The sequence below is a fragment of the Bombus huntii genome, chromosome 8 (genome assembly GCF_024542735.1).
Source record: "Bombus huntii isolate Logan2020A chromosome 8, iyBomHunt1.1, whole genome shotgun sequence".
NCBI classification, from domain to species: domain Eukaryota; kingdom Metazoa; phylum Arthropoda; class Insecta; order Hymenoptera; family Apidae; genus Bombus; species Bombus huntii.
The window spans coordinates 13,833,792-13,847,835 of NC_066245.1; the positions used below are offsets into that span (position 1 = coordinate 13,833,792).

Below are 14,044 nucleotides of genomic sequence, written 5' to 3' on the forward strand. Positions count from 1 at the left end.
CTATATGTATGTCTATATCATTTTACGTGAAGAAGAGATGAGAAAAATCTTTACTGCTGTCTGCTACTGAGTTTAAACGAAGAAGTGATTCCATCTGGTGGAGATGTAAAGAAAACCACAGAATATAAAACCACAGAGATAGAATCTGTTATTTGGTATGGTATAAAGGAGGAGTGGGGGAGCGGCGCGAGGAAGAAAATGGCCGACAAGGCAACGGTAAAAGGGCAGGGACGTCGAGTGAGATACGTGTTTCGGGAGAAAGAAATGCGAAATCCGTGTTAGATCTTATGAAACCAGACGGGAAGTATTAGTAAAACGATCGTGTTATTGCTTCTTTTGGTGGTGTGTTCAAATAAAATATTTTCGGACTAGTCTATTGTATTGGTGTATTAATTTATTGTTTAAAAAAGCGTTCGCGGGCCGTGTGTAAGAATAAAAGGGCTTGATAGACGTAAACATAAATTATGCGTTAGTTTATGTATATTTTTTGTCGGCCGATTATACTTATATTCTACACATGTAAGTGATTTTGTTGAAAATATATTACTAGAAACTTTTATAATAGTATATGAGCTTGGCAAAATTTCGTACGTGACAAATTCATCGATCAGTAGAGTAGGTTTATGTTAGCCACTTGTGGCCATCTACGGATACATTTAAAAAGTATCCTGTTGTCCTTGTCCTTTTAATTTCTCTATATTCAACGTGGGCTCTACATTTTTTGTGAGTTCCCTGTATTTTCTCTATGAAATACGAACGGATTCTAGTGAAAAATTTTGAACAACGAATTTATCTGATGCATGTTATATGATGGAAGTAATGAAATTCAAAGGGATCGATTTGTCAACAAGTCGATGAAAGTTCGCGCATTCGACAATCTAGATCGTAATTCTTCTTCATTTTACCGTAGAATTTGGATACTTTGTTGACTGTTAGGAAATATGGAACTGGTTTCATTTCGTTTTACTTGTACTTTAATTGCCTTTAAACATGGTTTATTTCGAATAACAATATAAAATTCTAGTATGTGTGTGTGTCAGTTCGTCGTCATCTTGAGATTCTCATAAAAAAAAGAGAAATAATCGAATTATCTTTGCATTATACAAGTTTTTAATGCATATAAGACAAGTTCTCTTATCGCTAATAATATATCTTCAAAAAAGTAGATTTCAAAAGTAGTTTACTTTGCTATTATATGTTTTGTGTTATTTTTCTATGATAAAAAAATGCTAATAAATTTTCATGTATTTGTTTTATTTTCAGAGATAGTTTCAAAAAAAGTTACAAGAGTTATAATATTTTACAATGGCAGTTAGGTAGTTTTAATGGTTTGCTCAGCGCTTTTTTAAATATTGAGCACATTTCCATCAAATTGAAAATGTAAAGGAAACAATCATAATGAAGCCACAGAAAAAGGCAGCAGTTGCCCGGAAGGCAACAAAGATGCCAACAATTGCTAAAAAACGTCGATCATTTTTAGAAAAGTCTATATCTGATATAAGAAAAGAGAAAAAGCCTAAGAAGCTTGAGAAGGGGGAGGATGCAAAAAGAAAAATAGAAAGTGATAAAAAGAAATCAGAAAAAACTGAGGAAAGAAAGAAGATAGAAGATAAGAAAAAGATTGAAGAAAAGCGAAAAGAAAAATCTGAAAGAGTGGATGAAAAAAAGAAGTGTATAAAAGATTATGAAAAGAAGTGGGAAAAAACTGAGGAAAAGAAATCAGATAAAACAGATGAGAAGATCACAGATGAGTGTACTTGCGACAGTGCAGAGAAAAAGAAACTACAAAAAATGGAAGAGAAGCCAAAAGTAGATAAACAACTAATGGAAAATAAGAAGAAACCTGAAAAACTAGAAGACAAAAAGAAATGTGGTAAATTTGATGATGAAAATGTAGAAGAACAAGCGAAACTTTCAAATGTTACAGAAGAGAATGATTTGCACGAGGAAAAGTTAGATCACCTTTGTACCATTGTGAAGAAAAAATGTAAAGATGAGAAAAAGAAAGATTCAAAATTGATGAAGCCTGATATCAAGGAAAATATGAAAATATCTGTGATAAAAGATAAGAAATCAGATCGTAAAAAGCTCCTTGAGAAAGGTATGATAAATACTAAATCTCCCTTAGGACGAACTAAAAAAGATTCTAAGGCAAAATCAATGCAAAAAAAAGGTATTTCTAGAAAGACTGTTTTAGCTAAAAAATCACATTTATCGGTAGTTCAAAACCTGGTGGATAAAAAAATTAAACTAAGCAAATTGGTAAAAGATGAAGAAACATCTGTAAGTGAAGAGGATGAAACAATGAAAAGAACAAAAAGAAAAAATGTTAATATTTCTAAAAACAAAATTATGCAAGAGAAAAAACCAAAATTAGGAAAACATATGAAAGCTAAGTTGCCTTCAAAAAGTAATAAAATAAATACTGCACTAAAAAAAGATGATAAGCTAAAAACACTTGTAGAAAAAGTTATATCTAAGAAAAGATTGGATGCAAAAGAAACAGAAAAATTAACAAATGAACATAAGAAGATTATAACTAAAGATGAATTAAATGAAGAAGTAAATACAACTAATATAAAAAGCGAATTGGAAGACGATAAAGACATCGATAAAAGTAATAAAGAAGAACAATCTCAGTCAAAATCGCAAGATATTAAAAAGATTGTTAAATGCGCTCCAAAAATAGGGAAAAAGATAATGAAAAAGAAAGTTGTGAAAGTACAAATAGAGAACACTAGCCAAACTTCTTCTTCTTCTGAGGAAACATCATCCGAGGAATCTGGTAAACAAATAAAAGTTTGTGAAGATAGCTCAAATGATAACGCATCTTCTAAACAAGAGCAAGTTGATAGTGAAAATATACTTGACACAAACTTGAAAGATGAACCGATTAATGGGGACAATATAAGTGGCAATACGTTATTGTCAGAATCAGAAGATGAAAGTGATGATGAAACAAAAAAAAATAAGCAGAAAGAAATTAAAAAAAAAGAAAGATCCGGTTCACCATCTGATGAACGTGTTAGAAGAATGAGATTGTTTGGATTTTGGAGTGGACCAAAACGATATAGAGTAGCTTCCCTGAATGCATTGGCCAAAGTACATTGTTTATATGAAAATGAAACTGGAGGGGTTTATCTTGGTGGTTTCTGCAAACCAAAGCCTGAAAAGGAAAAACAAAAGAAAAATAAAGAGGAGAAAGAAGAGCAAATTCGTAAAGAAAAAGAAAAGAAGGTAGAAACTAAAGCAGAAGAAAATATCCCAAAAAGGAAACTCAGGAATGTACCAGGATTACGTGGAAAGCATTGGGATATGTTAGAAAGTTCGTCATCTTCATCTTCTTCTGATGATGAGTGTGAACGTGATAAAAATATGGAACATAACAAGAAAAAAATAATCAAACGAAGAAAGAAAAATGAAGAAGTAATGGATCTAAAGGATATGGTTGTTTGTAAAAGAATGGCAAGCCTCAATGCTACAGCTATTCTAGCTGCTTCCTACTCAGATGAAAAAAATCGTTGTGGTAGCAGTTCTGATTCTTCCAGTGAATCAGAAGTGGAAATTATTAAAAAGCGTAAACAAAATGATTCTGACATTGAGAAACGAAAGTCAAGGCAAAATCCAGAACAAGATGAAGTTCTAAAACCATCTAATAAACTTGTTATTGTGAACCAAGACACAGATGTTACTATTACTGGTACGCGATTATATTTCATTAAGTTCACTTTTCACATTTGTTTGCTATTTACATTAGAACAAAATTTTTATTTTAAGGTGTTTATGTTAATCAAACTCGATCTACGCATCATGAAGGTTATTGCAGTATTGCTGGCATGCAATATAGAATAAGTTCAACAAGTCATACTCAAACTGCAGCTACTGCAGTTGCTACTGAGCTCCATGATCAGGTTGGTATTGTTATGTGTTTTCAGAGTTTCTTTGTTTTTAAATATAATTTAAAAAAGGTATGTATTAATTTAAAAATTGTTAAATGCCTTTATATCTTTTGCGCCAGCAAAAATTGGAGCAACCTTGTAAATCATATACACCATTGGGGGCGCTATCTTCTATGCAACCACCAGGGAGTCAGAGTAATCATCCAAATATGTCACCTAGAAGACATTCTGCATTTTCAGCACCACATCAACATGGTAAACTATCTGTCTTATTTATTATAATTATTTATTAAATAAGTGTGAAATATATTGAAAATCAAGTTGATGTTTGAAAGAACAAAAATACATAGAAGTATAATATACACGAAATATAACATTAGGATATTATCAGCCGGCTGGACCACTGATACAGCACCCACCAACTTTACCACCTATTAAGGGACCTCCGCCAGAACCAACACCTACACCTCCACAGAATTCTGAAGGCTCAGATGATTTAGTTGCAACTTCTACAACTTCTGGAGGAACAAGCAGTACAGGTATATTTATATACTAATAACTATTTTACATTGCAATCTTAAATTTGATAAATTTCAATTACTTTAATGCTTTGAACAATTTTTTTCATCCATATATTTATTAAGAAGAGTATAGTGTGGTATAAAATCAATGGGATGTACATATATTCCGAATATTTAGATTTACAAATTAACAAAAATTCTTTTTGTTGTACCATTAACTTTAATTTCTAACATTTTATTTAAAAAACTTTCTTAGCCTAAAATTCTTCTAATATCTAAACAATGCATACAATAAAAAATTCAGCTTATGAACTTTCTGTAAGGTATTTTTAAAGATTTTGAATTGCTTATCAGTTAACATCTCTATTTTTTTTTTTTTTTTAGGAGGTGGATTTTATAGGGCGTATTGCCCTCAATACTATGGTACACCACCACAATATGCAGATTTGTGTTATCCACCAACATATTCTCATCCACATGCTCATCCACCGCCTTATTATAAATATGCACCCACTTATAGAAGGTAAAATATGCTAACCGTGTTATTTTTCGTTACTTTAGCAAAATTATGATTATATTCAATTTTGATTTTTAATGTACTGTAAAAAAAGGTACCTTTTCAGGCAGTATTATGGATATCAGGAATCTGGTGGAGGCGGCGGTCCTGGTAGCGGTGGTACTGCAGGAGGTCCAGCAGTTGTTGATTATCAGCCACCTCCACCGCCACCTGGTGAATACCCCCTGCCACCATATTATGGAGGATATCCTCCACCTCCACCACCACCTCCTCCACCACCCAATCCGGCATACTTGCATTCTCAGGGAAGACCTTTTGTAGATCGTGAGTATCTTAAATAGTCACCAAACATATTTTCGTTATTGTTTGTATAAAATAGTCTAGGTACAGGACGATTTTTCCTTCCTAGAAAATCATTATAAATTATGCTGTTAAGACTCATGGTTGTTCTAGTATTAAATTGTTAGTTATTATTAAATACTATGAATTTGAAAATGGTAATCTTATTGAGAAAAAAGAAATGATAGGATAAAGTATGTTGTAGTTGTTTTATTAATTACATTATACGAAATAAAATGAAAATGATATTAGAAAATAATTCGTTTTAGATGCAGCCTTCCAGGGTTGCCCATGCCCGATGCAGTCTTGTCCAAAAAACGTGGATACTGGGCCCCTTATTGGTAATGGTAAGGGAGCGCCAGTGGTATCGGGGCCCGGTCTGTCATTGCCGCCCAGTGCTTTGGTAGGTCCGCCCTCGCCGGCGAGGGGGCTAGCCGGGCTAGCGCCGCCTCACGGTGCCAATGCCTGGGATACGGATCGCGTCCAACTTAACACTCATCGCAACCTGAATCAGAACCAACCGTCGGTCCCTCCGTCTCACAATCTAGTCGGTGGACATAATCGCCCGCAAAATTCGGATTGTAAGAATAAGGTTTGTGTTACGTTTAGAGTATTTTATAACCTGAACCATGCTATCTTATCAATTTTATCGTATGTTATAGTATTCTTGTAATTCGTTAATCGTTCATTTACTGTTGTTTATTTGGTACATTTCTTGTATTATTAACTCTTCAACGACGAAGCAGTTTCATTAATAAACGCACTCCGCGGATGGAGGATTTTCGAAAGTGAATAAAAGTTTCAATGCCTACATCGTGAGAAGTGAACATGTAGAAAGTACGCTTTCTGTACTTTAAATTCGTATAAAAATATCTGATGATTTTTCAAGCATTATTTACAAAAGTGATTTTATATGCGATCATGGCACAATGCGTGTTATCGTACTTCCGACGATAATATCTGAACAAATTAAACACGTGTTATATACGTCGCTTGTCACCGATAGGTTTATGAAAGTAATAAATATTTCAGAATTGTTTGTTATAGTCGACTTTTAACTTGAAGTTTATAATGTTATAATATTACAGATTAATGTAGATTTATAAATGAATTATTAAATTTCCATAATATACTCATGCTATGGATCAATATTCAATGAATATAAAATTATAATAACTATATTAACTAATGTAATAGTTTTACAAGTTTATAAGAGATGTATTGACACATTTTGTATTTATAATTCGTAATTACAATTGTTTTAGGATGAGAAAGATTGTTCAGAGGATAAGTTACAAAAGTGCGGATGTCAGAAACATGCATGTACATCAACCTGTGAAGTCAAATTGGAAACTCTTTCACCATCTGAAAAGCTAGCAGTAACAATATGTTCAAGTAACAAATTTCATAATTTTAAGTTGGAAAATAATAATGTGAAATGTGAATCCTGTAGTGTGGAAATGGGCGACAATGTGTCCTGCGTTGCAAATTGTAACGTTAAATGTGAATCAGATTACAAGTGCGATATCATGAAATGTGAACAATGTATGAAGGAAGGGCAAATGGCCATTCTTGAAATTGATAAAGATTCTGGAATATTACTTGATGATAAATTGGATGCAGATCCAGATGTTAAGGAGGAATTGAGTGATGTTGTTACGATCGATAGTGAAAGCTGGAAAAAACCGGATTATGAGCCAACTGTACAAGAAACTATCGAGGAAACTATAGATAAAGAAAGTACAGAAAAACCAGAAATAGAAGAAGAACATCCAAAATGTCAAAAAGTATCGAAAAGAAAATTATCTTTGGATAGTTTATCCGATAGTAGGAAAAAAAGGAAAGTAAGCAAAAGGACTCTTTCCGTTGGTTCTTCGCAAGATTTGAATAATAGTGATTTTTCAACCAAAATTTCTATACCAATTTTACCACTTATAAAAAAGGTTGATAACAACAGCGATGAAAGTGTTTCAAAGAAAAAACAACCTAAAAAAGATAATCAAAATCACAAACGTAAAGTAGAGTATCCAAATTGTTCAGAAAATATAACAAAGAAGTCAAAAACTTCTAAACAAAGTACAAGTAACAATATTCCAAATTATTTGAAGCGCGCTGCCAGTGATAATTCTATTATGGAAACTATTAATAATGTTATTCAACAAAGTTTACAGATGACACAGAAAAGAGATCGTAAGAGCAAAAATGTTGAAAAAACAGAGAAAAAGAAAGAGGTAAACTTATTGCCAGCAGCGAAGAAGGTTGTTAAAAAAGTTGATTTAGTAAAAGAATTGACATCAGAAAAATTGTCAAAGGTAATTACCAAGAGTAACCAATCCAAAAGTAGAACGGAAACACGAACAAAATCAAGAACACACGAGAAGAATAAATATAAAGGAAAAGGAAAATCCAAAGTATATGAAGCGAAAACAAAGGATAATGGTAAAAAGCCTGACAGTACAACAAAATCTAAAACATATGACATTCAGGAGTCTTGTAAGAAACCAGCATTGATAAAAAAGAAGCGAAAAAATACGAAGAAACTGTCTGTGAAAAAATCTAGCTCCAAAATCGAAGATTGCTTAGTAGGAAGCGAAAGCCTACTATTAACCAGAAAAACGTTTTTAAAACCCAAATGGAGTAACGGTTGGAGTTGGGAAGGTGATCCATTCGAAGCCAAAGTTTATTTAACGGTAAACATACAACTAACAGATTTATTCATGATATAAAAATATGTTGAACAGCTCTATTTATTTTATTACCTGTCTTAGAACGAAGAATCGGCTATACGTCGATGTTATGCGAGCATGAAACATGAAAGTGGTGATGTTCTAAGACCTCGTGATTGCGTTTTACTAAAAAGTGGCCCACGAAAAGCAGATTTACCATTCGTAGCAAAAATTGCTGCACTATGGGAAAATCCAGATGATGGTTTGTTTCTTAATGGTAGTTCTTAGAGATAATAAAGTAAATTTAAACTAAATAAAACAAATAAGTTTTGTTGTAGGTGAAATGATGTTTTCTTTGTTATGGTACTACAGACCTGAACATACCGAGCAAGGTAGAACTCAATATGATACCGAAGACGAAGTTTTCGCTTCACGGCATCGAGATGCAAATAGTGTTGCTTGTATAGAAGATAAATGTTATATTTTGACATTCAATGAATATTGTCGGTGAGTTATTTCATTTTAAAGGCTCGAAGATATTTTGAGTTCACAAAAAGAAAAAAACTAATTAACTCTAATAATTGTTTATTATCATTATCGACACCTAACGCAGATAAATTCTAGTTAATTCATCGTTGCAAGCACTGTCTATATTTTAACAAAAATACAAAGGTTTAAAGTTTAATATCTCATGATAATTATTGTTCAAATGGAATTGAACAATAATGACAATATAAAACTATAAAAATGTAACTTGCTTTCTAATGAATATAACTTGCAACGCAATTTATTTAATGCAGCAGTTAAATATTTTACATAAAAAGGAGTATCAGATTTAAGAAGATAAAACATCTTAAAAAGATAAACATCAATCACAATTTTAATATTATTTATAGGTATCGTAAAAATTTACGAAGAATCGAAGAAGGGTTAGAAAGCCCCGGTTTAATAGTTCCGCCGGGTGATCAACTATATCCAAGAGAAAATCGGCAGCCTCCGATACCAGTACCCTCGGATATGGTTCTCTTTTGTCGACGCGTTTACGATTATCGCGGTAAAAAACTTGTTAAGAATCCTGGATGACTCGATTTTTTATAAACTGCTTCGTGCTGGAACCAATGGAATGCACAAAATTTGCTGCATAAATTGAAACTGAACGTAGGTCTCCCTTCAAGCGTAATAGGCATATTGATGAGATTATTTTGATTTTAAAGATCAATGAATTTTCATCGATGTTTTCGATAATTGTTTTTGAATCTTTATGTATATAGAAAAATGTTTATACAGGTATAAATGCATTTTTTTTTATAATTAAGGGTTACGGATCACGAATAGAATTTTCTACTTGTATGTTACCTATTTTATACAATGGTTATTTGGAAGGTAAATTTCACTGCTTAAAAAGGTCTTACATTTTTAAGGGAAATGAGAAGAAATAGATTCTTGACATATAATGACGCAAAATAGTCGAATTCTTAAAATCAATATAAAAAAGATATATAATTAATATTACGTTAAAGTGGGTAATTATTATATATACTTATAAGATAGATATCGTTGCTTTACTTATTTTCTTACTTGCGATACGATAAAAGTCTTCGATCTTTTATTAATTCTGGCAATAAACATTCTGAAACTCATATCTAAATCTATGACGAAGCATAGAAGTGTATAGCATAAAAGTGTATAGAATTCGTTATACCGCACCGCGAGTATCCAAATGAATAATCAAGTTATTGCAATATTCAGTATTGCTTGACGATGAAAATACCATTTGACGTGAATCGGATCAATCAAGCAATCGGTGCGATCATTCTTTCATCAATACGGGTTGTTTTACCGCAAATGGATACGTTTTTAGGGAGATGATAGAATTTGACAATTTTATATAGAGAGTCCTATTTTTTGTGAAATAGTATTTACGATATTTAAATGAGTATTTTTCACATTGGGGATACAAATACGTATATGCTATGTATCATTGTGGCGCCCTTCTTGGAGGGGACCTTCGAACAGTTTCAAGGTAGAAATCAAACGCCTGGGGTATTTGACCATCTAGTGAAAATAGTAATGTATGCACTATGCACTGTGTTCTATGGGTGAGATGAAAGCGGACACCAAGCAGGAAACAGAACACACTTCCATTGTCTTACGATGGTTCACGAGATCCATGCATATGCATTATTTTATTACACAGAGATAATGTAAGTTTCATTTTTAATAACGGTCATTTATAACGAAGTGTTGAGAAATGGAATTGATCTGATTAAAATTTAACTGAAACACTAAGTTTCGCGTACTCGAGCAGTTACAAAACTTTCTTGGAAATTATAGAGTTCTAATTTAAATTTATCAAACTGCCATATCACAGTAAATATTCCATAATTCTTTCCGTTGTAAATTTATAAATATCTATTTATTGCTTTTTACGATTTTAAATGAACTAAAATCTTACCGAGTACGTAGAACTATTATTCAAAAAAGATAGATGATTCGAGTGATTTGGAATGATAATTCACATTCGATCACTGCGTGGAATAAAACGGTATTTTGTAAACTTCTCTTTTGTTTTAATGAAATTATATTTTTCTTATTGCAACTTTTTAATCGGAAAATATTGTCCTTTTTAACGGTATTTGTACTCTAACCCGTCACGTACTTGTACATTTCCTATGGCAAGCATTAACGTTTATTTAATTTCTTTAGAATCACAATCTCTATTCTGTTGGGGAAAGTGTGGTCATACCTATAATAATCTCCTGTATCCTTATTATTTCGAGTCATATGTTATTCGTTAGCGTCATATATAGTCAATGTATCGCATCGTAGTATGCCAAAAATGTATTTGTGAATTACAAGGAACCTTACGTTAGCCAATAATATAATTATATTACACAAGAGTTTATAATAACGAATAGTAGAAACCTTAAGAACGCAATTATTTTTACTGAAATTCCAAATAAGAATATCGTCGAATATCATATATTTTTGATTATTTGTTGAGTGGCGGGTGTTTTGTTAGAAATTATATTATTTAAAATTAATATATTGATGATACGATTATTATTTAATACCTAATATATTGGATATAGATATTAAGTTATTTCCGATAGAACGAAATATTATATGTAGTATAATAGATAGGGGAAGGGCAGAGCGCCCGTGATTGTTCCTGTCCTGTGTATGCGTGTGTGCGATGCGGAAATAATAATGGCAAAATGTTGAAAAAAAAAAAAGAAGAAAGAAACAAAAAGAAAAAAATAATTAAGAAATGCAATATGATAAGGAACATGTTTAAAGATAAAGATTTATATAATATATCAAATCATTTTTTCATTTTTCGAAATCCTTTTATGGCAATTTAATATATTTTATATTTATTATTTTATCTATACCGATCAATTAGATATGATCAATAAATATATTGGTAAGAAAGCATGTTAGCATTATCTACGTGTGTACATACGTAGATGAAGAATTATGTGAGAGTATCATCGTGCGCCGTATGATGGAAGAGAAACGGAGGAATACGAACACGCTTTACCTTTGTATCCCGTTTTAATCGGTAACGATCGAGCCTAAATAAAATGGTAGCGGTATGAACGAAATGCGGCGCATGTAGATGCATCATGTACCGTTCTTGCGATCTTTTACAAATAGTTTTATATTCGTTTTTATCGCATAAGTGAGATCGCATCACGTATGCGACTATGATGCGCCGATGCATTTTGTCAGGATAATCGAAATTGTCCAAAGGTCGAGCCACAACATGTAAACATTGTGTAACTCGCATATTTGTGTAGATCTAACAATAAGCGCGATTTCACCGCTACGCGTCTCTGACAGAAAGAAAGACGAACCAGCAGCTTTTCTTCACTGCGCAAACGAAACAAATATATAGATATACTTCAACGATGGTTAATGTGGGAACATTGCAGAAAAAAACATGAAACAAAAACGTTGCATATCGTCTGTTCATTTAACGTAGCCGACAAATTTTCATCGAGTATATCGATAAATTTAATCGTTTAAGTCTGTAGAGGTATATGATTCGTGTGTGCGAAGCTCTTCAACTTAAACACCCGGCATTCGCTTTAATCTTTAATGAAAATATGTAGAATTTACCGTTGGCGAACGATTAATCAGTGGACTCTCCGTTAATTACGGCGGAGTCTGTTGATTTCTTCATTCGATTTGTCTTCGTTAATCTCAGCTTTTTGCCAATTGATGTATCCCGTAAACGTGTATGCCTTTTATATTTTCAGTATGATGAAAGTCATGTACTTTTCTTTTTTTTCTTTTTTCCCCGTTCAGTCAATACACATAATACGCACGTATCTGACAAACTAAACGCTTGGCGATATCTCTTCGCTCGTTTTTAACATATTTTTATGTAAGATACCATGTAACGACAAGTTTAATATCGATCGATGTCGATATCGATTCTCCTTTTACGGTTCATTGCAGTATTATGTATACATAATATTTTTCTATGTATCGATCAGTTTGAACATATAATTGTGGCATACGCGACGAGAATAACAACTTTTATTACTATCACTTTTGTGCATTTTAATGATCATTTTATCGATGATATTGAAATTGAATATCGTTTAATGGCGTTTAAAACAGTCCGGGCAACAATTTCAAATAAATTTTAACGTATAAAAGAGGATATATTTAAGAAATTGTTGTTCTGATTATTTCCCATTAAATTTGAATTATATTCGACATTATAGAAAAATGCTGGTAATCGATTGGTTGAAATACAATTGACATTCATGTGTATACAGGGTGTTTCATGGATTGTAAATTAATCTCTAATGGGGAATTTTAGTACACTGTGCTTTTTGTACTTTGTAAACATATCTTCTTTTATTTTAAACGTATTCTAATCTAATCTAACGAAATCGCCCTCCAGTTTGGTACAATAATTTAATATTTATACAGCTATTAAAAGTTTGTCATAAATAGATATCTCGTAGCGTTCTTCTTTTCCATGTTTCGTAAGTGTATCGAATATATGAATATGAATAGTTTAAAGCATAAGTTATTTAGGAAAATAAAAGAAAAATGTGTCGCTGTAAATTGTATTATCATCTTATCTTTCATTTTATTCAATTCTTTATATTTATATTTATGCTTATGTTTAATTTGTTAATACCATTATCATTGTTAGCATAGAAAATTGTGGAAATTGATAGAAACACGCTGACAGCGTGCGATGATAATATTTAAGGATAAAGATACTTGATATTGTTACTATAAGAATAACACATTGTACTATACGTTTACTCGAGGATTAAAACGGTTTGGAATTATCTTTTATATACATATGTACCCATATGCTGTAAATTTATAGCGATAATGCAATTTATAAATTATGAAACACTCTGTATGTTTTGACGTTTCTGTTCTTTGTTGTCCATAAAAGTTATCGGCTGGGGCCAGAGGTAAAAAGAGAAACATTGTACGAAGCGATCATCGATACTATTTTTATTACTGTCACCGAAAACATTGTCGTAGCAACAATTTAAAATCGTAAATACAGATTTACTAGTAAATATCGAACAGACAAATAATGGCGGGCGTTTCTCTGTTTTATTTGTTCAATAAGCAAGAGAAAAGGAACGCATAGATACGTGATTTGACTTTCCAGACATTTCTTAATAATTACAACGCGTGGCTTGTTAAATACGATAAAGAGTCTTAAATATGTATAGAGAAAGGAAAAGCAGGAAAAGTGTGGTACATACCTATTACGAGTTTTAATATATTTAATCACATTAGAAACGTTTCTACAGTTAATTTCTGTAAATTGCAGTGCAAGGTAAGTACTACATACCTATATATACATTTACCATCTACGAGTACCTACGTAACATATAATGCGTGGACTATGCGGTAAACGAGGCAGTTTTAAATCGCAATCGATATAGTTTTGTATAAGTGATATTACACAAAGTTATTCGATACAAAATGTATTAAACAGAACTATCTATTGGAATGTCGATGTTTTTACAGCAATGTAGACGATATGAAAAAATATGTAAAATTAAAATGAAGCTTTGAGCTTGTTCGATTAAAAACGTTCGTAATATT

The 14,044-nt window shown here is 32.0% G+C and overlaps 1 protein-coding gene across 6 annotated transcripts; it reads left to right on the top strand.

Moving 5' to 3' along the window:
• Positions 1–150: 150 nt before the first annotated feature.
• On the top strand, positions 151–13,735 carry LOC126868640 (uncharacterized). 6 transcript variants are annotated; one of them, XM_050624339.1, is made up of 12 exons: positions 151–519; positions 1,264–3,700; positions 3,778–3,911; positions 4,019–4,154; positions 4,280–4,438; positions 4,805–4,943; positions 5,032–5,261; positions 5,546–5,868; positions 6,542–7,966; positions 8,045–8,204; positions 8,281–8,449; positions 8,839–13,735. In XM_050624339.1, exons 2-12 carry the CDS (start codon positions 1,399–1,401, stop codon positions 9,023–9,025), a joined length of 5,364 nt encoding a protein of 1,787 aa, XP_050480296.1. In that variant the 5' UTR covers positions 151–519; positions 1,264–1,398; the 3' UTR covers positions 9,026–13,735. The 6 variants fall into 6 exon arrangements, with proteins under 6 accessions (XP_050480296.1, XP_050480302.1, XP_050480299.1 ...); XM_050624345.1 differs by having other exon boundaries at positions 5,044–5,261; XM_050624342.1 differs by having other exon boundaries at positions 165–216.
• Positions 13,736–14,044: the final 309 nt, after the last annotated feature.

Coding starts and splice junctions, on each gene's coding strand:
- LOC126868640 (XM_050624339.1), top strand. CDS start 1,399: ATGAAGCCACAGAAAAAGGCAGCAGTTGCCCGGAAGGCAACAAAGATG. Junction 4,155..4,279: donor TTCAGCACCACATCAACATG/GTAAACTATCTG, acceptor ATATAACATTAG/GATATTATCAGCCGGCTGGA. Junction 5,869..6,541: donor ATTCGGATTGTAAGAATAAG/GTTTGTGTTACG, acceptor CAATTGTTTTAG/GATGAGAAAGATTGTTCAGA.